We start from the raw sequence: 27,210 nt of genomic DNA on the forward strand, positions 1-27,210 counted from the left end.
GAGAAAGTAATGTTTTCTGTGAGGGTTAGAGTTAGGTGTAGGGTTGGTGTAGGGCCATAGAATATACAGTTTGTACAGTATAAAAAGCATTACGCCTATGGTACGAACACACTTTTCATAAAAACAAACGTGTGTGTGTGTGTGTGTGTGTGTGTGTGTGTGTGTGTGTGTGTGTGGTAGGCCTATAGTTGAGAAGGGTGTTCCTGCATTGGTTATCACTTACGAAACAGCTCCGCCGGCAGTGAGAGAGTTAACTAGGACATACTTGTGAACGCGCAGGCGGGGCCCACGAGCTCACCCGGTCCTTTTCCTGGAAACGAGCGGAGCGGACATAAGTACACTCAGAAGGAAGTGACCGCGCATGCGCGTGGCCGTGTGGGTGTATTTGGGGTCCCGCGTGAACAGGGCGGCGTTTCTATGGTGAAGAGGTCTTTGATCCGCCACATGGACCAGGAAACACCGCGCCTTCTGATGAAACAGTTCACGGATGATACATTGTAGCCGCCAGCTACATCTCTCCGGTCGCAGTCGTGTTTCGCAGTTGTGTTTGTGTATCTACGGCCTCTCGGCGCTGATCGAGGGTCTCTCTTTGAAGCTTTTATGTAATGATCCGCTCTGGCGAGGAATATTCTGGACTCTTGTCTTAGCTGAGAATCACTTTCTAATAAAGGCGTCACGTTTTTAAACGCGGATACAACTTGCCCTGACGATCATCTGTTAAAAATAACCTAGATCGCATCATATTGTCGGTAGTTCTCTCCCACAGGTGTCTTTCACGTTAAGGATGGGGATCTGATCAATCGGCAGAGGCTATCCACCTCTTCGATCATTTCATCATTCGGTCACCGAAGACAGATTTGACGTTAATGTTTCGCCAGGAGGTCGGTGTCCTGTCTTTTATTCCGTCTTGTTCGTACCTTTTCCAATACGAGCAGAGGAACATGTCTCGGTATAACATCTACAGTCTGCTGGACTGGATGTATGGAGGGGTGGACCCCATGTTTGAGGGCAATGGAGGCCCCGAGTGCGCCGCTTTCCTCTCTCCACGACAGAGACTGTTTGAGACTCTGTTCATTGTGTTATTTTCTATCCTGGAAGTGGTGGTGGCTATCAAAAAGATCAATGTCCCTAAAGAGGTCAGAGATGTGGGGAAAGATGGCAGGAGGAGTAAAGAAGACACCTGGGGCAAGAACCTACTGCTTGTGGCTCTGTGCATGACTTTTGGAGTTGAGGTTGGGTTTAAGTTTGCCACAAAGACTGTCATCTACCTCCTCAATCCATGTCATGTGGTCACAATGGTGCAAGTAAGTATATTTATGATAAAATCATTAGGGATGCACGATCATGATTTTCCATGGCCGATTCCGATTTCTTTCAAGCAAACTGGCTGATTTCCGATTTTTTTTATTTATCTTTAAACAACAAACAAGAAAGTGTGTATAAAGAAGAAGTTTATTTGGTATTTAATAAGCCAAACTGGCTTTTGGCAATTGAAAACAATAACCGTAAGCATCTGAAATTAACGGCGGTATCTGCACAGTAAGCAGACTACATTTAATACAAATATAGATGGTACAGACATCAGCATTTAGCTTCTGTTTTTGAATTCGGTTGAAACTACAGAGAACTGGCCTTAAATTAAAAGATTAACAGTGACCATGTGAAATTAAAAGCAATAACTGCATAGTTCTACAATCCAAACAACAAAATCTACACACATTCAGCATCAGCATTTTAGTTTTTAAATTTAAAAAAGGTCTTTACCAGTGAGACTAAATAAAAGTATGCTATATAAATACATTATTAAATCTTTTTAAAATCAAATAATGTTGGTGCGAATAAAACAAAGATGCAAAGTGTTTCATTCATCCAATAATAATAAAAAAAATTAAGGTAATGATTCAAATCTATATTTTTTTTACTTGAGCCAATGAAAAATAAATAACTATTGTCTCAAGTTAAAAAATAGAAATGTGAATCATTAACCTAAATTTTTTTAATTGGATAAAGGGAAACACGTTGAAAATACTTCCACACAAATGGCATAGTGAATGATTACAATGTAGTCTGTGCACGGGGCGCACTTTCGGAAAAATCGCCCGAAAAAAGACCAAAAACCGGTTCCGATTTATGGCCTGTCAACCGGTGCATCCCTAAAAATCATAAAAAGTAGCCTGTTGGGCAGGTGTGGTTCTGCTTTTGTTGCAGATGATATGAGCTGGAGGTTCAAAATCCCATGAACAAAACATTCAACTTCAGATTGCTTAAGTGTGCAGTAGTCAAGTGCTTTGGGTAAACTAGTAAACTAGAAATGAGAAGTAGTGAGGGTTTTTGAGGCTATGCATTTTGTTTCGTTTCCAAGCTTTGGATGTTATTGCATGCATCACTAATTTAAGAAGTGAAGTGACATTCAGCCAAGTATGGTGACCCATACTCAGAATTTGTGCTCTGCATTTAATCCATCCAAAGTGCACACACACACACACACACACACACACACAGAGCAGTGAACACACACACACTGTGAACACACACCCGGAGCAGTGGGCAGCCATTTATGCTGCGGCGCCCAGGGAGCAGTTGGGGGTTCGATGCCTTGCTCAAGGGCACCTAAGTCGTGGTATTGAAGGTGGAGAGAGAGCTGTTCATGCACTCCCCCCACCCACAATTCCGTCCGGCCCGAGACTAGAACTCACAACCTTTCAATTGTGAGTCCGACTTTCTAACCATTAGGCCACGACTTCCCAAATTAGGCCACAACTTCCTAATATGTTCTTATATGGCATAACACACATGGGTGCAATTCTGAATTCGTTCTCATTTGCAGTTCTTCTCTTACAGTTATCTGGCCCTCAAAACATAGGAAGGAAATGAGAGAAAGATAAGTTCTAAAAAGGAGGAAGAGTTGTCATACTTTTGTGCCGCTTTTCTTTGCAGCTGTTTAAACTGATGTACATTTTTACTGGAATGAGGGGGGTGTTTTTAATCGTTCATTTCCTCGCCCTCAAGTAGTTCCAACCTGAATGAGTCGTCAAGCACAGAAGAAGAAACAGTATTTTGAAGAATGTTGGTCACCAAATAGTTGACTATAGTATGGACACTATGGTATTCACTGTCAACTGTGTGGTTTCCAGCATTCTTCAAATAATCTGTGTACATTCATATGACATGCTTGTTAGGTTGATTTGATTAAATTTTTTATATATATTTGTTGACAGAAATTTATAGCATATTCTGCCAAAACAAAAGCTGGAGGATTTAGCATATTAACAGCTTGATAACTGTTTGAATGTTGGAAAGTGAAGAATTTAAGACGGTGTATTGGAGCTTGTAGTGGTTATGTGAAGCGTGAAACCTGGCATGAACATCCAGAGGACCTTTCCACCAGCAGAAGAGTCTTTGCTCTTGTGTTTCATATGAATTAAATGTAACATCAGTTCAAATCGCAACATGTGCCAGAGATGAATTTGATGTCAGTTTCGGTTGAAAAAACAAAACAAAAAAAAGGTTCCCTTGACCTAGTTCAGTGATGGGCAGACTTGTTCCTTCCAGGCCACTTTCCTGCAGAGATGCAGAGATTTGATCCAACCCAGCTGAACTCTGAAGGAAAGTGGTCTGAGTTTGCCCACCCCTGACCTGGATCAATAAACGCTGTTTAAGCGCAGTAATGACCTAGTTTTGTTACAGTTAACTTCACCAATACAGTAACACTATTAATATGAACAGTAACATAAATCTTTGACAGAACTCTGTAATAATAATATTATATATAATAATAAAACCTTTGGAACATCTCTCTGTCTTGATATTCTCATACCTGTTTGCACGTTCATGGCCAGTGATCAGCCAGCGGTCTGTTACTGGCTACTGCCTTCATGTTTCAACCGGCTAAAACACTATTGTTACTTTAGAGCTGCTTTACAGCAGAATTTTGATTTGACAAAGTTTGCATCACTTTTCTATTGCTTCCCTAAACGCTGTTTTGAAACGATCTCTATTGCATAATGCACTTTACAAATCAAGCTAAAGTAAAATAAGTAGCAGCATGAAATCACCAGCGTTGCTTTATTTCATATCACCTCCTAAATCAGGTGCGATATTTGATATATTGCCCAGCCTACTCAGGCATAAGCATTTCTTTATGTTTTATTGTCCAGCTGTTCTAGGTGAGGCTTTCCCATAAAATTAGTAAATAGATAAATCCTTGCTTCATTTGCGGAGTCCAGCTCCAGAATGCCCGTCTTTTGCCAGGCATCAAATATGCAAACTCAGCATGTGTTCTCAAGCACGGTACACCATAGTAACTCGATGGTTCTACTTATGTCAATAAACTTATGTGTGCAAGTCATACAGTATTTGAACAAGGTCACAGGCTTATCATTTGGTAAATATTAGTCCATATTACATGATAGTGGGGAATTCTCAACAGGCTCAATGGATCTCACACACAAACAATTAGCAAAACCAATAATCACAAAAATACACCGGGAGATGTGGGGAAATTAACATGCTTTTCAAATCCTTCAGTGCATACAGAATGTAACAAAACATTATACTGTAGCAATACCAAACATGTTTTTAACGTAAGAACGTCTTCCTGCCGACATATTGTTGCAATAGTTCCTCCTCAAAGCAATCTAAATGTCAAGGCCATGATCACTTACCCAACGTGAGATGATCGTGTGAAAACATGGATGATGTTTTAGAAGGTTATGAGTGAATAATAACTTCAGTCAGTTCATGAGAAAGTTATCAATAGCTCTCTATTCACTTTAGTTGTATGGAAAAGAGCATGCACATACATTTCTTTTGTGTGTGTGCCAGGAAAGATGGATTAAAAAAACAACAGGAGGGTGAGAAAATCATGACCATTATTTTATTTTATTATTTTATTATTTTGTTATTATTTTTCAATTCGTTTAACCAGCAGAAAGGACTTTTCATAGTTTTAAAATGGTAATATTTCTTTAAAATTACCCATGCAGTGTCGTTTATGATTTCTGAGGGAGATAGTTGCATAGACATCTTTTTTATCATTATTTTAGGGGTAGACTGAATGATTTTTTTTTTTTCATTTTTCGATACATTAGCGGTCAAATCAACCAGTTGAATGGCTAGCAGTTACTCTTTGTGCCTTGCTCCCAGACTGCTCTTCATATCCTGGCTACCCTCCAAACAGATATTAAATGATGTCAGTGTGTGATCTCATTAACCCTAGATTAGATATGGCTTGTGGCCGTCCTTACTGAGAGAATAGACCACATGGAACATTCTGACTCAGATCAGAACCAAAAAATAGTTTTCTCATAAACAAATGTCTCAACAAATTTGAAACAATGAAATGTATTTTAATATGTGAAACACTTTATTCAGAAAGATTGCTCCGTTTTTAGAGCTGTAATTTTAAGTTTACTTGGATGGTATTGTTAAACTGGTGTTTTTGCATTAAATAAGAATATATATAGGTGTATACAGGTTATTTTTGCAATAATAAAACTGTTACACAAGTTGTTTTAGGTAGTTCTCCATGCAACGCTGAGCTGGTGTGAAATGGTGTCACGTTATCTCCAGATCTCCACTTTTCAGTAGCTGAATGTCTGTTTGATTAACACTCAGCCACTGAAAATGTGATGAACTTGTTCTGATAAGATATGCACAGCATGGCCCTTGGCCAAAAGATTCAATTTATGCACCTCCGATATATCTAAGATACACTCATTAACAGCAGCTCTAATGGCTTGCATGAGTACTCTTCTCTTTGCAGAAGTCTCTTTTGTTCAGTTAATTTATTATTTGGAATTGCTATCCTCTTGTTGATTTTGTAAAATTTCTGGCATTTATTCATTCTCATGTCAAGTTGTTTGCATTACTAGCTTAGCTGCTTTGTCCAAAGAGTCATTGTTATTGAGCTTTATCACTCTCTCTTTTGCAGATCTTCCTGCTTGCATGTCCCCCCTGTAAAACTGCCATGGTTATTTTTAGGTAAGTACTCGGTAACAGCCCAGGTTGCACTGCAGAGCACTGTGTAATTTTGTATATATATATATATATATATATATTTGATAGTCTTTGTCTTCTCATGCAATTTAAGTCTAGTGAAAGTAATTAGTGTAGAGTTTGGCCTCTCCAGCATATGAGGAATGCAAACCTGTGCATATCACCACACTCTTCCTAAAATAGCCTTTCAACATCTTTTTTTGTGAATGCTTAGGATTCTTATCAGCTTTTAATAATATGTTGGGGTAACGCATTACAAGTAATATTTAATTTGACAATATGGCTGGGGGTACATTAACAACCTCAAAAGTGTGATGATTTTAGACTTTATAAATAATAATTTTAATAATAACAGCAGCTTAAGATCAGATAATTCCTTCCTATATCATGGGCCACCAGCCAAGAATTTCACCTTGACATTAGAAGATTGTTGAATAAATAAGTATTCTGGATTCATTGTTTTATTTGAAGGCAAAAGGCATCTGTTTGCTGTCCACAAAAGCCTGATCACATTGAAATGAAACATAATGACGCATAATAACAAGATGCATGAATCATTGTTGTTGTCATTACTATCTGGGCAGTAGATAGAGCGGAAGATCTAAGTGTTGCTTGTCATTGGAATTTTAACACAATCCTATCTACTTAGGGCATGATGTAAAGCTATTTTAAAGCAATCAGTATACTGTAAAGTGATATGTAAATAAACGTGACTTGATAATTAATATTATACCACATGGTGAGCAATTGCTATGATATATACTCAGCTGATGTCACATCAGCTCTTTGGTAAAGCCTTTGGTATTTGAACAGAGCGGTGTTAATGTCCCTGTTTTGACTTTTCAGTGTAATGACATGGTGATGCTAAATTCCTCACAGGAGCTTTTAATGTCTTGGATGTGAGACATGTCACCAGATGGCAATAAACTATTAACAACCCCAGAGTTCTAGATTCATCATATTATAAAATGATTTGTTTCCAACTGAATCACACGAGCTTGAATCCTTGTTTTTTTTTACATTTCTTTTGCGACTCAAGAAAGAAAACACATGCACATTTTGGATGACATGGGCGCGAGTAAATTTTTGATTCTGGAAGTGATATAATCAGTTAACGTGTGTAAACTAGTGGCCATGACATGACAAATGAGTGCTAATGAGGTTAGCTTTGAGCACAGTGATGCCTGTTTTTATACCAGTATATTAGAACTAACTTGAATTCAACACCAGAGATGCTCTTCATGTTCCTAATGTGTTTCAGAAAAAAGTTTGAACTAAAATCCAACTGGAAATGTAAAAAATGAATGTAACTGAAAAAAATATAATATTGCTTTAAAATGTAGTAATATTACTTAACTCTGATTGGCTGTTCAGCTCAGCAAATGAGTCGGTGCGTGAGAATTAAAGCAAAAGTGATGGAAATGAGCTCGTAAATCAAGACTGCACAGACAGAAGGCTGATCTAATGTTCCTTAATCTTACCCAAACATTTCAATACACCGCTTTTTCATAAACAACATACGTCGCTTAACATGAAGAAAGTTATCAACATAACTGATATTCAAAATTGTAAGCAAGCGCTGCTTTGATTGTGTATCTGCGTATATCTCATATATCCTTATTTCGGTTTCTCCTTTTGAATGATGAATAAAGACTATTGAAAGCTGCTGATACAGACACGCAGGCACATACCGCACATGCTAGTTTGCAGTCGGCTGTAGTTTGTGTGGTGCATTCAAGCAGACATGAGGCGACAACACTGTCTGCTATCGTCCCCGCGAGTTCTATGACGTTAGCTTGGTGTGCCCTGCAGAGTTTAACTTCAACCTTAAACACACCTGATCCAGCTCATCAAGTCCTTCAGGCTTATTTGAATAAGACGTGGTATGTGTGATGGAGCAGGGTTGGAACAGAACACTGCGGGCTCCGGTCCTCCGGTGTGCATAGGCTCTGTACAAAGAAAAATGAACCTATGCTAATATGAACAAAACTTATTTGATAAAAACTGTTCCTGTTTAAATAGTCCAACAAACAAAACAGCCTAATGTTGTGTAATGAAGAGTTTATCATTGCATCAAATTTACATCATGGACAGGCACTGACAGGAGACAATACCATTTATTTTTATTTCATACATCTGAAGGGATGTAAAGTATTAGCACTGTGAACCAAACAACATGAAGTTATGAATCTTAACAGCATTTAGAAGCCAAGACCATAATCAGAATGAACGTCTGCCTACATACGCAGTTGCCTGTTATCAGGCCCGGAGTAGCAAAGGGGTTTTGTGCCAAATTGCATCTTCTTGTCAAATAAGTACCCCACTCATTGAAGCCTCTACGTGATTTTCTAATCCTAAACGGCACCTGGGGAGGAGTTGGGGGTTCGGTGCTTTGCTCAAGGGCACCTCAGTCGTGGTATTGAAGGTGTAGAGAGAGCTGTTCATGCACTCCTCCCATATACAATTCCTGCCGACCCGAGACTCGAACTCACAACCTTTCGATTGCAAGTTCGACTCTCTAACCATTAGGCCACGACTTCCCCTTGAGTGATAAAGTGATCCTTTTTGTTTTCTTTGCGTACAAAAAGTATTTTCATCATTTCATAATGTTACGGTTGAACCACTGATGGCAGATGGATTATTCTAATGATATCTTTCATACTTTTCTGGGCATTGACGGTGTATTTTACTTGGCAGTCTATGGGACAGTCACAAGCCTCCCGGTTTTCATCCAAAATATCTTAAATTGTGTTCCGAAGATGAACTAAGCTTTAACAGGTTTTCATTTTTGGGGTGGAATATCCCTTTAATTTCTGACCCTGCTCTGCTCACAATCAGTCCCTCCTTCCAAATAATGAAAAAAAGTTGCCAAGATCAAGATTTACTGTATGTGTTGCAATATTTCATAAAAGAGCATAATCCATACTGCTGTCTTATAGTCATTATAATTTATTGGCTTTTTCATTTGTATGTGATGTTTTGACCTATAATAGCTTCAGGTTTTGAATGATATTTCTGATATCTGTCAGTTTGATGGCATTTCTTTGCTTCCCAGTTGATATTTAGATCCTGAGGTGTTTTAGATGTACTGTTGCTGTGAGCTTTCTGTGTTTTCTATGTTAAAGACTTCAGGTCCATATGCTGAATGGAGCCCTTCTAGCGCTTCTCTTCCCAGTAGTCAACACTCGACTGGTGAGTATATTCCAACAACTATTAAGTTAAGCGCTCTGTTCAAATCATGCTAACTCCAAATAAGGCTAGAACATGTAGGTTTTGTCTTCTAAACATGCTTTTTTTTTCTCCCATCACAGCTTCCATTTGAGAAGGAAATCTATTATATTCAGCACTCCATGCTGTATCTTGTGCCAGTCTACCTTTTCAGAAAAGGAGGTGAGTTTCTGTCGTAGTGCATCATCATATCTGCCAATATCCATGTGCACCACGATGACATTTTAGCTTTCGAAATGACAGTTATGTTGACGTCAGAAAGACACTTCACGTGTCCAGAGTTCAGTATATGCCAGTACAGCAGTGACGCTCAGAGAGAAATGAGCAGTGTTGGGAAAGTTACTGTTGTACAAATGACTAATCTCGACATTAAAATTGCAGTTTGATTACATTACTAATTACTACATTTAAAAAGTCACTAGATTCTTAATTACTTTACTCTCGTGTTTAGTTTACTTTTTAAGCTATCAAACCTAAAAAAATAAAAAAAAAACACTACAAAGTGAAACTTTCAGTAATTTGATATTTAACAGCAACTTGAACGATCACTTGTTTTCCTGACAACAGCCATTTTTGATTGTACAGATTACGGAGAAATAAATAATTTAAAACTGTAAAAGGTCTACTTTCCTTTGTATGCGCTTGCAATATCAACAAAACATTGTGCTTTTGTAAAATAAAGAAACAGCAGAAAACTCAGCAAATACTTCACACACAGCTGATAAAGTAATACTTATGAAACCAATGCGAGGTCCAGGCTTTCTGAGCGCATTATCTGTAATGGGCATACGCACATCAATATTGCGTAGCAATGTATTTCTGCTTTACAGTTAATAATAAGATTAAAATATGGACTGGCTGTCTGAATGTGTGTGTGTGCGTGCGCTGTCTAAAGCTAAATTAACATGACATGGGGAATATATTTAATATATAAAAATAACATTATATATATATATATATATGTATATATGTATGTATGTATGTATGTATGTATATATATACATAAATACATACATATATATATACATATGTATATATATATATATATATATATATATATATATATATGTATATATATATATATATATATATATATATATATATATATATACATATACACACATGTATGTGTGTGTGTGTGTAATTATATATACAGAATAAATGTACACAGCGCATATATTAACGTAAACAAAAAAAAATATTTTGGATGCAATTACTTCCGATTAATCGTTTCACAGCACTATTTAATATATTAGGCTGTATAAATGTAGACATTTGCGAAATTAATTGTAATTGCATTTTTATAGTAAAATCATGAAAAGAATCATTTTAGCTAAATATAAAAGGCTATCATTAACAAAAACATTAGATTTTGTTGAATAGAAGAATTTCGTCTCGAAAGAATCAGTCCTATAGAAGATACAGGATATCATAATAGCAACAGATTAGGTTCAGATGAAATGATTTGCCTCAATCATCAACAGGGTATGATGAATAATGTATACTTTTTAGATGCATATGTAATTAATGGGAATAATATATAATAATTCCGATTCACAGTTGTGTCTGACGTTTTATAACACAACTTTAACTTTTCTCAACAACATAAAGTTGTATTTGTTTAATGGTAACCTATATTTGGTTACCATCTTATCCCATCTCACCCTATAATTCTCAAGTTTAGTGGTTATATTTTTGAAATGCTATTGCAATGTTTATCCAGGTGCGTGGTCTTGGCCCCATTGTTAGTGCTTCCCTGTAATCACAATTTTGTTTGTTTGAAGGAGGAGGTGAAACTCTGTGTGGTAACAGATGTAGCTTAACCTCTACTGAACCCAGAATATTCCTTTAAAACAAATGATCAAGCGTCCAGATATATACTGTTCTGACTTGAAGAGATTCTTAAAGACTGTGCCATGTGTCTCATTTGTCAGGTGTGTATAAGCCAGAGCCGCTCCGAGACATGTGGTGGGCGCTTCTCTCCTCGGGCGTCCTCTTCCTCTACCACTTTTTGTTCCTCCAGGGCCTCGGAATGGTATGACAATCAAACACTACTGCTGAATAATTCAGAACACTAGCATACTGCTCTTTGTATTTCTTCCATAGAAATATGGAAGAAATAGTAAGAGTTGGTAGCTTATGACTATGTTAGAAATTGAATGCTTGATTACTACTTCCTGATAGCTGCATAGTATACACTGCATGCTTCCCACTGTATGGAAGTGAAAGAGTACACATTATTCTACAGCATTCCACTGCTTTGTCACATGAGCTCATTGCATTGTGTTGAATTTAGAAAGTGTTACAGTAAGTAGTATGTTCTATTGCGTTTTTCTAGAATTTCAGTTTTCATTAAAGTTTACATTTCGCTGTTGAGTTTTTTTTTTCCTAAGAGTTGCGAAGTATAAATTTGCACTTGAGAAAAAAGGCAAGTCTTCTGGGGTGTCTGTTCTGATCACACAGAAGGGCTACTGTAGCTCAGATTGCTGGAAACCTTCATGCCGGCCATGATAGAAAGATGTCAGAACACAGTGCTTTAGAGTTTGCTGCATATCCACAGACCGTCTGAGAGCCCACGGTGGCCCTGTCCATCACCGAAAACACCTATAATGGGAGAGTGAGCAAGTGGACCATGAAGTAATGGAAGAAGCCTGGTCTGATGAATCCCATTTTCTTAAGACTGGCTGACCGAGGCAGAGATATACTCTGCATAGAAGCCTTGGGCACCACCTACCAAACAATTGTTGCTGACCACGTACACCACTTAATGGAAATAGTGTTCCCTCATGGCATTGGCCTCTTTCAGCAGTATAATGCACCAGCCACAATGCAAAAAAAAGTTGAGGAATGGTTTGAGTTCATGGTGTTGCCTTGAGCATCTGCGGGATGCACTGGACCAACGAATCCATGGAGGCCCCACCTTGCAAATTGCAGGACTTAAAGATCTGCTGCTAATGCCTTGGTGCCAGAGACCACAGGACGCTTTCAGATGTCTTGTAGGGTTCATGTCTTAATGCATCAGGCTGTTTTATTTTTATGTTGTGGCTTGTCAGTACCGAGCTATCTAATCACTTGGAGGATATGACTCTTATTAGATGATCAAACCAGTCTCTGGACTGGAAATATTACTTGATATAAAAACATCAGTTGGTTCCTGATTGTATCAGCCACTAAAGTGCATGCATTACACTTAATTGAGGTTTTATTTGATGTCTAAATGTAATTCTTTAATAAGCCACTCTTGCATATTTAATAAAACTGATGGTCAGAATCGGAAGTATTGCATGTACACATACACTAGTCTTGTGCACTTCCGTTTAAATAAAATATGCATCAGAGTAACATGACACCATTTGAACTATCTGTCATCTGCCATTGGTGCAGGCTTACATTTATAGTTATTTCTCGCTACTATTTGACATTTTATACATAAAAGTGTGATAAATTACTTCTAGCATAAAAATAATGAAGCATGTAATTAAGCAAACTCCGCTTGAATCATATATGCTGTTCATATAGTTCTATGGGTCACACTTTTTTGGGGACCAATTTTCACTATTAACCATGACATTTGCCTCCACAAACTTCTAATTTGCTGCTTATTTATAGCTAGTAAGACGGTTGTTAAGTTTAGGTATAGTTATAGTAAAATAGGCTCATGTAAAATAAGGCATTAATGTGTGCTTAAAAAAATAAACAGACAATATGCTAGTACTAATAAGCAACTAGTTATTAATGAGAATTGGTCCCTGAAGTGTTACGATTCTGTTTCACATATGCATGTTTTGCTTTAGTTATTGTGAATGTATGCTAACTCAGTCTTGTGTTCTTGCTTCCCACCAGTTGACAGAAGTGAATCTGAATAACATGCTGTGCCCTGCGGTCTCTGACCCCTTCTACGGACCATGGTACCGAGTATGGGCGACCGGCCACCAGACTGCCCTGACGTTACTGCACGGCAAGGCTCTGACCATCCTCTCGCAGCACACCGCTCCCATGTGCCGCTATTTACTGGATATAGCACATCAACGCAACAAGAAGTTGGACTAGTTTTTTTATCAGGAGTCTTACATGGACAAAACTCGTCCAGCTTCCTAGAAAAACATTAGTACCTTTTTTTTCTATTTGTTGTTTGGTTCAGACGTTGTCATTATATCTAAAGACTGTTTTAACTCCAAGGACTCAAGCAACATAAACCTTGCCTTGTTTTTATATTTTTATTTTAAAGTTTAGCAAAATGAAGAATCTTTGACCTCAGAACAGATGTAACTTTTATTCTCAAGTTGCCTTCTTTAGTTACATTCAACAGTGGGCCAACCCAGTTCCTTTTACTCATCTGGTGCGCAGTTATAAACGCTGAATTTCCTCATGCCTTGCATGCTGTTGAGGCAGTTTTAATAGATGGTCTCAAAATGACATTCTGTTAATATTGTAGACCTGTTGTGGAAAGCATACATGTAGTGGTACTGTACGTCTATTTCCAGGCCCCCAGCAGTCTCTTTCTTTGAAACTGGGATGTAAATAGTTGCGACTAAATTTTAAGATGACGTTATTAGCTGTAGTCACATCCACTAAACATTTTCTATTGGCTTAAAGTGATTCCACCTGCTGTTTGATCAAGCTCACGTGCTCTACTGATCATATTATCCATGGGAAATGATAGTGTTTTTCTATGCTCACATGTATATACAAAAAGTTCAATATGTAGTCAAATGAAGGAAAAATAAGTTCCATTACCAACCACACTTGGGGCTCCCTTGTCTAGTCCCAAAATTGCTCTGATCATCACGTGTTTTCCCGGTTGTTTGCATGTCAGAAACTAAGATTTGCTGAACAGTTTGCGGCTGTTGCAGTCATGCAAGAAATGTCATTTGAGCAGTCTAGTGAATTATGGGATCACTCTCATTTCAATGTATGTAGCTTGACTGAAAGGGAAACCTGTCTGTCTTGGTGTCATTTTTGTACATATGTTTTTATCTACATTAAAGGTCTTCTCAAACATGTCATTGATGAAGTCTTGGTTTCACAAAGTGTCAAAAGAATACAAATAAATACAAAGACACCTAATGCCTTATCCTTTCAGAATTAATTTTTTATTGGATAAATGATTTAAAAGGTAATAACAATAATGTTTTAAAACTACATTATCATTGCCACAGCCATAGCTCACATACCCACATATAACCCATCTACCCCCCCCCCCAACACTTTTTGTTGTTTTTTTGTAATTTTGTCTTTTTTTGTCTTTTTTTTTTTTTTGTAGCCATACTACCATATTCATAATAAATGCCCATTTCAGGTCTCATCACACTAACAGCAATTCAGTGGGGTTAAATGATCTAGTTCTACAGGGGAGTTATATATATATATTTTTTTTTGTTTTCTTTTTTTTTTTTTTTTGCCAAGTCGTTACTTTATTTCAAGTTCTGAAAGGAAGAAAGAATCCAAAATCAAAATAGAAACAAAAAGTGGTGGGCATATGGGGCTACACCAGGCAACCCCGGCCCCCAATGACACCGCAAGCTGTCAGTCATCGAAGGGCATGTTCAAAACTCATCTTCTCAAAGCTCCAGAACATAGAAAACCACTAAAATAATTTAGAAACTAGGTCCAAAATATTTTTTTTAAGAATTAACTTGATATATAAAAACAGTCATTGTGTTTACTTTTTTTCCTTTTCTTTTTTTTTTACAAAAGTTTTCAAACAAATTTATTGTAGTTAACTTTTTTTTTTTTTTTTTTTTATCATCATCATTATTATTATTAGTTATACGTTTCCCCCCATATCTATCAGTGCGATTGTATGCCAGTGCAGCTACTGGGTCCAGAGTAAAGAAAAGAGGCTTTTTATTTTTTCCTTAAATTGCATTTAAAAATAAGGATTAACTCATCTTTTGTATAAAGTATAACTGCTGGTCTTAGGAAAAAAAAAAAAAAAAACCTTAAGAAACCCATAAATCTAAGAGGCACGCTATGGGGTTTTCTTTGTTTACAAAAATATATAATAATGACAACAATGATGAAAACAAAAAAATAAAAAGTGCAACCTAGTATTACGGTCATTGACATCGTGCAAGGTCTCAAAGACAGCTACAATGAAAATTCATTGAACTTAGGTAGCTAAAATCCTAAAACATTAGAAATTGTACAAAAGAAGAAAAAAAATATACACAGAAAACAGAAGACATTTCTCTTGCAGGGAAGGTTTTTGGAAGGACAGGAAGGCAGGTCTGTAGAGCAGCATTTGGACATGGCTGGAGGCATCTTTGGTTCGGTTGAACACACTAAGGTAACATGAACCAATCAACTTTCAAAGGACTATGGGTTCAACCGAGCACGAAGCTCGTTTGCAGGTGTTACAACCCAACGTGCATGCCTAAAATGAGCATTTGCTATACACGCCAAACACTAATCCCAGTTGTGGTGTTAAAAACAACAGAAATCCAAAGACAGGGTAGCGAGAAAATGGTTTTTAACCAATCTTTGAGCAATGTAACTGTAGGACGGGTATTGAGAGATTCTACAGTCTTCAAATGCGCCTGGGATTGCTGATGTCCTCAAAGTGCATGTTCAATCTACTCTAGGAATCATGAAAATACTTTGTTCCAGTTGCAGTCATTTTACAACTGTAAAATGTACAGACATATGACAGAAGCAACGTGTCTTTCATCACATAGCATGGCTTGCAACTGAACTAACCGATGATCTTTGAACAAATGTTGTTAGAGACGTAAATTCAGCACACTGAACCTCATTTTCGCTGTAGTTTTGGCCATATGGAGGCAACAGCGTTCAGCTTGTTAAGCCAGCCGCCTTTCAAAACGGTAACGTACATGAACGCAAACATTCACAAAGAGCGAGACTCCAGGGTAATTGTATTTTGCGTAAATGTGCACATCTATAAGAGATGAGATGTTAAGCATATGCCCAAATCCCCCAGGCCATGAGGGGAAAGATGGGGTTAGACTCGTCACTACTTGTCCTTTCAAACCTGCAGGAGATTACACTGGTAGAAAAAAAACACCTGTAAAACAGATCTGCATATATTGAGGATAATAATAAAGTCTGATATGAGTCCGCATGACCAGTCACATTTACTGCGACCACCCCCAACATGAGGTCCGATTAGCACCATTTTATTTAGTCTTTTTTTTTTTTTCATATCTATATAGCAGTGAAACAAGCATGCCATGTTTAACAAGAGGCCTCTTATTCATGCAACAAATGTATTGCAATGGCCAATACATCAGATTTCAAATGCAAAGACTTAGTTGATTTTGCAGCTGATTTTTTTTTTTTGTTTGTGCTGTTAATGGACCAACAAATGGAGCCCTGATCGTCCAACTAGAAAACAATACCAGGGTTAAAAAAAAATAATGCAGATATTTAAAGGGATGTTCAAGACAGAGAAACCAATGTGTGACCAACATGTGTCACTTTTCATAGCTGACCTACATCCTGGTAGGTGGGGTTTAGATTAATCAGATGAAAAACAGTCACGGCTGGGCAGTAATAAACACTTGACTGTTAAACAGGCATCTTTTGCCCAAAAGTCGCTGGTCAAAACCTTCATGTTATGAAATAATCGGTCTCAAGGTAGTTGAGCACTCAGGGCAATATTTGCTGGTCCACATCATAACCATTTTTAAGGCAAAACAACTGAAATCAGGTTTTTTTTCTCTTTAGGTTTAAGTGAGCTGGATAACGACTGTGGATGGAACCCAAAAAGCCCTTAACATTTTGCATATGAAAACAAAACCAGATTTTCTCATTTTCCTTTCAGAAAAGAGCGTCCACTGCTTCTACAGACAATATAACGTGATATTCACTCTACCTCCTGGTCTTTGAAAAAAATTAAAATAAAGCTGTATCAAACCAACACAGAGCAAGAGTTGAAAAGGGGTCTAATAGAGTATAAATTGTCCGTGAGAAAACTATGAAAACACTTAACGACCATAGTTTAAAAAAAACTCCCTGGTGTGACATGACAACATTCATCAAATTAGTCATCTTCTCAATTACAGCCACAGTAAAGTCTGCGCGTTCATATGAAGGTGTAAACATTGGTGCCATGCGAGACAGAAACGGACATATTCATCCATATTACCAGATCATTAATAACTAAACGAAGTGTCTTCTGAAGCATCCTCCTGAGAATGAAGATTCCCGAGCCAGGTAAACAGACCAGGAGAGAAATTAATTAAAATCAGCTATTCAGAGCAACCTCCCTGCCACAGCATGCATTAAAAAAAAAAGTATGGCTTTTTTTTTTTTAGCTTGTCCCTGTCGTTTAACCTTGTTCTCTCACAAAGGTTTTCCTCTCTGTGTGACAAAATAGGTGAAATACAAAACAAACCGACTTGAATCTGCTGTCTCTTTATCCTTTTACACCCTTACTCGGAGCACAGACCTACACTTTTAATTTCACAAACAACACGAATACAACACATCACAATGAAAAACTAAATAAGAGACTTTTCCTAGCAACACTAGACAAAAAAGGGTTTGTTTATCTAAGTTAGTTCAGTTTAAATCAACTTAAATCATGGGGGAAATATTCTGGTGTACCCAAAAGCTAATTTAAGATAGTGGTTTCAATAATCTGAGAGTTCGAGAAAAAAAAAACCCAACAACAACACTTTACTAGTTCTTCACTTCCTAACGTCAGCCACACTGCAAAACCCAACAATGCTCACGATAAAACAAGAACAGAAAACTAAATCGCCACTCGAGAGGAACTGCACAGAGAGGAACGAGATTCCCTTAAACCCTGTGGCTGCCTAGATGATATAAAAGTCAAACTAATAAGAAACAATAAAAGAGGGAGAAAAACTGAGCGATCACTAAAGCAGAGCATACATAAAATCCGAGCAAAAGCATAACTACTCCAACATTTAATATGACTTATTTCCATCCACAGACTAAGAAACCTGATTTTAGGAAATTTGTTGGAAAAAAAATATATATATATAATATTTGTTTATTTTCTTAAAAAAGGGAAGGGTTTTTTGTGTTATATATATATATGCGCTGCAAAAACTAAATGAATACAAAGAAATGAATTGTATTTTTTCGCTTTATAATCACCTAATGCTTATTTGCCACCCGCTGCCATGCCTCCAACGGACCGAGGACATGGCAACGGAAACTATCATCATAAAATGGTACAGTAGTACAGATAGCTAGACCACGAGGGGGCGGGCTCTCCCGGGAAGATGTCCGCCGAGAGGTCCAGTGACTGGTCATGCGGCTCGCTGTCAGGAATAATGGTTGTACGGAGGGAGAGGGTGCCCGATGCCATTCTGGTAGTGATGATGCTGGCGGTGGCCGATGTATTCTGCGTAGCTCACGGTCATCTTTTCACTACGGTACCTAAAACAATGGTGGAAAAAGGGGTAAGCGTTACAACAATGAAAGACACTTGAAATAATGTGCATTGTGCACAACAGACCTGTGAACAGCTGTAAAACTGTGTAACAAAAATCTGTATTTTTGCTTCTGTTGTCAGTAGTGTTGGGGAAAGTTACGATTAAAACTAATGCATTACCGATTGTGTTACTCCCTAAAAAAGTAACTGATTCCGGTACTTAGTTACTTTTTATGGAAAGTAATGCGTTACATTACTTTTGCGTAACTTTCTTGTTACTTTTTAAATATGAGCAGGACTTGATTGTTTTTAATATAAGTTCTATTTATAGCAAATATAGAAGCCCTTTCACACCAAAAAGTGTAATGAATAAACCTCAGGCTGAAGGAAAAGTAAACTGACGTCTGTACAGCAGAAGAAGAAGATTCAACACTCTTCAGCAATACAAAAACATTGATAAGTTTCTCTAAAGTCATTCACGCTTATTAGTATGGTTGAACTGGATCAAAGATCAGCAGCAAAGACACTAGCTAATAAAATAGGATTATATACATTTGTGTTATTTAACATTTGGTTTTGCTGAAACATGCTGGTTTGCGTCATATTCTGAGTTTGCATTTCATGGTATATTAATTTTGATGAATACTTTTTTTTTTTTTTGCAAGTGGGATTAATTAATTCAGTCAATAAATGGGAAACACAGTAACTGGCATTACTTTTTAGAAAAAGCAACTCTTCTTGTAAATTAAATATTAATGCGTTATTTTAATTATATAGTTACTTGAAAAAAGTAATCTTATTACGTAACTCACGTTACTTGTAATGCGTTACCTCAACACTGGTTGTCAGACAACGCAACCCATAAAGACTACATGCAGGCATTTCCAATCTGCTACTCTGCACTGCTAAAATCCAGATTTATAACTAAGACATCATTTGACAAAACCACCATACACAAAGACACTGGCTGTTGTGATCTCAGTTATATTTAAATAGAGCACAGGGAAAATGCAGAATGTCTGCCTTATTTTGACTGCTATCACCAAAAAAGAAAAGGCTAAATGTACTTAAAATATTATAAATATTAAATATAAAAAATTGTCCTAGCTACTCCAAGCTCTATCGTTGCAGTCAGCGGGTGTTGCAGTTGAACAGTTCACAAGTCTTCAAATAAAGGTTGCGCTTTCATATTAAAATGGACCAACACCCAATTTTTTATATAACTCCGACTGGATTCGTCTGAAAGAAGAAAGTCATATACACCTAGGATGCTTTGAGGGTCATTTTTGGGTAAACTAACCCTTTACATATCACCAAAATAGCTCCTTGTCTCAAAACATTATTAAACGTTGCAGCAACAATGAGAACATTAATAAATTTGGTGACAAAATCCCCAGACTGGAAACACTGCAGCTAACATAAGTGTTATGAAGGGAATGAGTTTTGAATTAATCTTATCTACAAAGTAGGAAGATGGGCATACTTTGAAATCCACACCTGCCACAGTGTGTGTTATCTGTAATCTCAGACAGAACAGAGGCGACACTGAAAGTGGCACTGCTTGCCCAACTCTTTCACTGTGAACATAGTGTACTTTTTTTTTTTTTTTGAGTTACCATAGATCTAGACTAAATGAGAACATGCATTTACTCCTCTCACTGACACAAAAACAGATTCACTTTCTCAGAATTGAAAATGATGCAAACCTCCTTTAGGCATTTAATCCAATTTTATTAACCAATGTCATTGCTGCTTAACTTTGACGATCCAATTCAACCATACTAATGAGCAAAAATTAGCATTAGATAAATCATTTGTGCATTTTTATTTTAAATTTTTATTAAGAATGTTGACATTCCTTCAAGAAACCCAGAATGGAAGCACAGCTTAAAGGTTTGTTTGAGGTGCGCCCTCTACTGTAAAGATTTCCTTCAGCCTGAAGCTTATTCATTTCACTTTTATTAATTTCACTTTTTTTATATTAAAAACAAACAATCAATTCCAGCCTGGATGAGGAAAGTAACACAAAAGTATCATAGCAAATTACTTTCCACAAAAAGTAACAAACGCAATTAGTTACTTTCTAAGGAAATAACACAATATTGTAACGCATTACTTTTAAACGTAACTTTCACCAACACCTTTCACTAAAGCCTTGTCCCATTGGACACAAAAACTAAAAGATTAATCTACCAATACATAGCCTGTAATGAAAATAAATAAGAATTTGTTCAGAATGCTCAATTGTCTCACCTGGTCAGTTTAATAGTCTTCCTGAAGTCATTTGTGATGGGAGCTTTGTAACCTCCCTTTCGAAGTAAGGAATCTATGGTCTGAATGTGGTCCCATCCTATCAAGACAGAAATTAAATCACGGTCCTTCATACTGATTGTTACATTTTGGTCTGAATCCTATTTCTACTGCAATTCAAGACGTGTATTTTATTCTCACCTTGCTCCTTCGCAACCTCTGGCAGGTAGGTGGCGGTGCGCTTTGATCCTTTTTCACTAAAAAACTCTATCCTAATGCCGTGAACACCCACCTAGGAAAAAAAGACATCTTGAAAAATCATGTATATTTTTTCCATACTTGACCTTTGTGAAATTGACAAATACTGTTACTTTGGTGCTGATAATGACATCAAAATTGTAAGAATAGGTTGTTGAGAGAGGAAAAATTTCATCTGTGCATCTGCAATCAGTTCCGCTCCCGCTTTCTTTAAAAGGGACAGGAAGAGACAGACATACTGACAAATTAAATATGAGACCAAATAAACAATTACACATCATAGATGCCTGCCTGTAGTCCAATCCATTCAAAATATTAGAGAGTGTTGTTTCTCCAGACACTGGCATGGGTTGCAAGATTGAGGACACGCAACAGGAACGAGCACATTTTACAACGGAAGGTGACAAGACTTATACGCCAAGTTGATGAGTTGGGTTGAGAGGAATAATCTCTGACCCGGTTCATTTTGTTGGCTTCAATGGCTGCAAGTAAGCTGTTATAACACCAACTGGCAACCTGGAGTGTCAAAATACTATTAGGTGCATTGGCAGTGGGCGGAGTCACACAGACCAAAACCAAAACATTGCATGTCCTTCAAGTGGGTTTGCCAAATGCCATTAAAAGGAAAAGAAGCTGCTCGAATGGGCATGATGCTGAAGAACTAATGAGGTCTGTTCTAGTCCATTTACAATATTTAATACATTTTGCTACGAATGACTTGAAAGACATTAATTTACTGTTTATTTTTTAAATAGTGTCAGACTATAGGAGACGGCGGTGTTGTCATAACACGCTGCTATGGGCTAGTCTTGCTCCATACTGGCATTCTGACACAGCAAGCTTCATGCTTTCTAGCCTCATCTACCCATTTTTTCTTTTTGCAATTATTCTACCTATTGTACGTATTTACAAATATATTTAGCAGGTGTTTTTCTATGGGATTTTCATCTCTTTCATCACTTAAAAAAATCTGACCATACAAATCCCTGACCATAGGTACGAGCAATGGTGATGCTTGCAATGACAAACACGTGAAGGATTGCTAAAGCAGAGGTACACTTCTGGTTCACTATTTAGCCTCTGGGTGTGTGTAAACTCAGTCTAGCTCTGAATTCGGTCAATGTTTACAAAATGCATGAATTCTCATGGAACGGCAGCAGAACTACAAAAGATGGTCGTGTGAACAGTCTAGGGATATTAACAGTCTGCAGTTATTTTTCCTAAACGAAGCTCGTTAACCCATTATTAACCGTTAACCAATAAGATTATTTTAAATTAGAATTGAATTAAATTAGGAAGGATTAGGAAGTGTCTGTGACCCATTAAAAACACTAACATTTGTTTCCCAGGAATTAATTAATAGGCCTATACGAGAAATATTTTTATAAGAAAATGAACGAAAAACTATCAAATGAGAGACCCAACATTGGTTTCAGTTTAGTTTTAAGCCAAATTAAATAGTTTTGGCTTGTCATTTATATTACTATAGCTTTTATTTTTAATTGTTGTTCTTTTCTAAATACTGTTAATTGAAAGGGTTTGTAGTGGAGTGAGAGGAACTAAAATAGCCTAGCTATGTTAACAGTGTTTATTATAATGTTTGTAAACATTTTGAGTCGCATTAGGCCTATTTCTGAATGAAATAATAAAATGCAACTTATAAGTGACTTGTTTTTTTTTTTTCTCCCTCTTTCTACTAAACACAATTTGTTTATACGCATAGCGTATTTTAACCATGCAGCAAACCTTTTTCAACATTTTGATAAATTACTGAAAATTTTATTTATCGGTCAAAATTCTTAACGGTCGGTTAACTGTTAACCGGTAAAAATGAACATCCCTAGAACAGACAGAAAAATTAGAGAGATGTGGCAAGGGGATTGACGGGTTTATTTAGTTAATCAGACAGCATTAATTTTGAGCGACAATTATTAACATAAGATGCCTGTCATCACATGTACTGATTTGAAAAAGGATTTTTCTGACCATTTATTTATACGATAGCTGTTTTAGTAGTTTTAAAGCATTTATTAATGCCTTATTCTTCATGACCATATTTTAGATTCTAAACTTAACAACTGCCATACAAACTATTAATAGACAATTATTAAATTATTAACTATTAAAAGCTAATAGTGAGAATTAGAATCAAAACTAAACTGTGATCTTAAGGTGGGACTGTCTATTATTTGGATGTGGTTGTTAAATGCTTTGCAAACCATGTACAGCACACCACTCTGCATGAAAGTCTCAGTCAGCTAACAGTAAGGAAAACACAAACTAACATCCCCCAACTCTGCAAACACTAAAAAAAAAAAAAAAAAAAAGATTGCACGCACAATACACAAGACATCATCATCATCACTCCTCACCCAGGGCACATTTCGGTCTTCACTGTTGTTGATCACTAAGGACAGTGTATAAAGAGAGAGTGTGTCTATCCAAGCACATATATGTTTGCATGGCCTGAATCATCAAGCTTCCACAGTATAATGCCAGGCTAAGTCTCTAGGCCTGTGCTTCATTTGAAAGCAAGGATGCAATTAGTATCTAATTCTGCATGGCCCAAAATCACGCAAATTTGCAAGCCGTCTATCAACAGGCTGCAGTGGCCAGACCGTTTGTTGACATTGTAGGCTGAGGGTAGAGCTTGAGAGTATGTGAGCGGATCTTGAAGTAGTTTTGAGCTCCAGAGTGAGCTGCGGTACACTCCGTGATAAACAGCAGTTTTTCTAATTAGTTTGTTTCTTTTCATTTCCTGACAAGGTACAAGGTATGGCTTTAATAACAATTAGCCTTTTCCCAAGTGCAACTAAAGTCTTTAACATTCTGAAAAATTTATACACGAACAACAACAGACTGCCAGAAGGTTAAGTGCATGTGCCCAACGTGCTTAATTTTCCTGAAGCCTCATGATGGCGGTGGCACCGATGCCTGTGCACATCCTCGTTGCTTGCAGCTATATTTTCATTTATGACTCTTTAAACCAGCATAACATTTGTAAGACAGGCAATACAAGCGAATAAAAAAAATATATTGGATAAAAGTTGAAATGTCAATCAAAAACATTTCCAAAACACAAATATCAGGGAAAAAATTTTATTCCACAATTTACAGGATATCTGAAAAACAAAAGTAAATAATTAAGGCTTCTTATGACCCTTTTTAAGAACTGCACAAAAAAAATAACATATGAACTGGTAACATATTAAACTGTAAAATGACTGTAAAATGGTTTTCACAAAATAAAAATCGTATAAAATTATATATCACATTAAGTCTTTAAACCATTAAGAAAAGGGATAAGTCAAACATATACATTATTATATTAATTAACAACGTATGAGCAATATCACAAGTAGTTCTAAGATATGGCTGTATATCAGCTGTGACTCAGCCGTATTTGATCACAAAGTGATCCAAGTGTGATACTGTGTTTATACAACAGTTTGACAACACGAGTGCATAAATACATAAGAAACTACAACAGGGTCTTAAAAAACCCTCTTTTGTGCAGAACTACTTCCTTCCGCCACAAATTCAAAACTAGGGCTGGACGATTATGGCATAAAGTCAAAACCTCGATTAATTGAACATTTTACCTCGATTACGATTAATAAACGATTATTTTGTTTCTGTTTAGTTTTTTTGCCCTCATAGTTCACTTACAAGGTTTGTACTGTAAACAGGGCCATAGTTGGAGTTTGCGGGACCCCGGTTCAAGTTGTACCAGTGGGCCCTGTTTGAAAGTGCTTAATTTGTATGTTCGTTCTGTTTATTTGTTCATCAACATGCCCGCCACATCCCAGAATGCAATGCGGCGCCAAAGCTCTATTAGGTGCGGTCACTTTAAGACAATGAATGCATCCAATATAATACACATACGATTTTTTTCTCAACTGTTTACTTTAACTTAAGACATAACTGACAGTTTTTTCGAACATACTATCCAAAACGGGTATTTTCACATATTTTTTATGTATTTGTCGGTACAAGAGCAAGAACAGACAAATTCGGTGTTCAAATGTTTTGAGACGCCTCTCTCTGCATGAGCCTGAACACCAGAACACCGCGGTGCTGAAGTGGGCTCGCCTCTTACACATCCTTTTCTGTTGGTTTAAACTGAGCACAGAGCACAGCGCCATACCTGTCAAGTTTTGAATTTGAAAATAAGGGAAATTTTCCGGCGCCCACCGCAAGCAGTCCCACCTCCCCAACAAAGCTCCAGTATCCCTTACATTTTAAGACACGTGTTATAGCCCAAATGAAAACACAAAAGGGTATATATGAAGAGTATTTATTTAAAGGCTTATTTGCATATTTTCTGTTAATTTAACATTGCTTGTCTTTACATTTACATTTTATTTTCATTCCACACATTCTTTTCATTTCATATTGCTTTTCTTTTACAGTTTTTCTTTTTATTTCACATAACTTTTCTTTTACTCTTTTAGTGAGTTTGCATTCTTTGCATTCTTTAAAAAAGTAAATTCGCTGTCCCATTTATCCTGGTATTTACACATGGGTTTTGGTTCTTTGGCAGGTGTGCCTTCACTCTCTATCGTAGCATCCATCATCCGTCTCCGTTTTTTCTTTTGTTGTTGTTGTTTTTCCCTCGTTATAACTCATGTCACCTGACCTCACACACCCCTCGCGACAGGCTACTTACAGGTGGCAGTTATCGCGAGACTAGTGACAGAGCTCAGATTGGGAATGTTTTTATTATTATTATTTTATTAATAACGCAGGTTAAAATAAAAAAAATTAAATACGGGAGATTTAAGGGAAAATACTAATACGGGAGGACGGCGGGAAAGAAGGGTAAAACACGTGACTTTCCCGGCCAAAACGGGATACTTGACAGGTATGCACAGCGCGCGAGTAACCAGCGACTCAGTTTAGCTTTTCCGCGTCTTGTGTTTGAATGCTTTAGTCTTTTGAATGGTTACATTTGCAAGTGGCAAGGCTTAATAACACGTGAAAATGATACACTTTCGTGTCGACACGCAGCAGTGTTCTGAGCGTCTCTTTAGACTGGCCTCAGCCAGACGGTTGACATCGACTATTAAAGATGGGATATTTTTTCCTATTGAAAGAACGATCATAGCTCACTATCAGCAGTTATTTTATCTATGTTCGTAACATTTCTTACATATTATTGCTCGGTGTAAGAGATAAATAAAGATTAAAGGTAAACAGTACCAGTACGAGTGATTGCGTGTGTGAATTAGTCATACAGTCTCTATATTATTGTGAAGCTGTGGGTTGTAAATAGCCTAATTCCTTCAAAAGTAGAAAAATATGCTATAATAAGTTGAGACTCTAAGATACTTCAATGATAAATCACAGGACAATGCTGACATCTGCGTTCCTGTGTGCGCACGATCTTCACTGATATGAGTTTTCGTGCCATAATGCAGCTGCACGAATATTTTTTTTTTTTAACTCAAATAAAACAAATACAACTGACAAAGTTAAATGAAGACTCAAGGCTCACCGCTCGCGCGCCATCACTATGTGTTGAACTGGCGTTCACCTCCGTGTTTTGCTTTTATGCCACTGACTGGCAGAATTATGTGGCTACACACGCTTTTAAGGGGGAAGTATTAACAGGAAATAACCGAAATAACCGACATGGGAAAATTACGTCGGTTAGTGGTTCTAAATTTCGGTTTCGATTACTTTTTGATTAATTGTCCAGCCCTATTGAAACCTCAGTTTGACAGTTTAACAGCTGAGCTCAAGCCTCGGTTACTAATTTGAAATCATCAATTTACAAATAGTAACGAAGGAACATTGAGTTGCTTCATTAAAAGCTTATTATATAACTGTATTAAAAGCAATGTATTATGTGGTGTTGAGTATTATGAGATGGACTGAGTGAGTGCGATTACCTGAATCTGAGCATTCATTTTTCATGTAAAATGAATGTCACCTTGGCTTTATTTTTAAAAATATGATTCCTAATGCACAAAAAATTCCCAGAATACTGAGTGCTATGTTGGTTACAGTTTCCTTCCTTTTTAATTATTTGTGGAAAAAACATTGTCATCTAAAGTATATTTTACCCATTTATTTAATCCATTTTCAAATTACTACAAATTTCCTAA

At 37.0% G+C, this 27,210-nt stretch overlaps 2 protein-coding genes across 3 annotated transcripts in view; one reads left to right on the top strand and one right to left on the bottom strand.

The window, feature by feature from the left end:
• The first annotated feature begins 317 nt into the window (after window positions 1–317).
• LOC127941281 (transmembrane protein 164-like) lies at window positions 318–14,231 on the top strand. Its single transcript, XM_052536200.1, has 6 exons — window positions 318–1,304; window positions 5,933–5,982; window positions 9,123–9,189; window positions 9,309–9,387; window positions 11,160–11,260; window positions 13,069–14,231. The coding sequence occupies exons 1-6, from the start codon at window positions 867–869 to the stop codon at window positions 13,273–13,275; spliced, it is 942 nt and encodes a 313-aa protein (XP_052392160.1). The 5' UTR covers window positions 318–866; the 3' UTR covers window positions 13,276–14,231.
• A 65-nt stretch (window positions 14,232–14,296) lies between these two features.
• LOC127941280 (nuclear protein AMMECR1) overlaps window positions 14,297–27,210 on the bottom strand; it is a 29,818-nt gene continuing 16,904 nt past the window's right edge. Inside the window, exons 4-6 of one of the 2 annotated variants that reach the window (XM_052536198.1) lie at window positions 21,044–21,134; window positions 20,846–20,942; window positions 14,297–18,597 (exon numbers count right to left, since the gene is read on the bottom strand). In XM_052536198.1, coding sequence (XP_052392158.1) covers window positions 18,483–18,597; window positions 20,846–20,942; window positions 21,044–21,134 — 303 coding nt within the window. In that variant the 3' untranslated portion in view covers window positions 14,297–18,482. Of the gene's footprint in view, window positions 18,598–20,845; window positions 20,943–21,043; window positions 21,135–21,213; window positions 21,309–27,210 lie in introns of those variants that run through there. The other variant, XR_008148973.1, reaches the window with a different exon arrangement.

The sequence above is a fragment of the Carassius gibelio genome, chromosome A21 (assembly GCF_023724105.1).
Source record: "Carassius gibelio isolate Cgi1373 ecotype wild population from Czech Republic chromosome A21, carGib1.2-hapl.c, whole genome shotgun sequence".
In the NCBI taxonomy this organism is placed as follows: Eukaryota; Metazoa; Chordata; class Actinopteri; order Cypriniformes; family Cyprinidae; genus Carassius; species Carassius gibelio.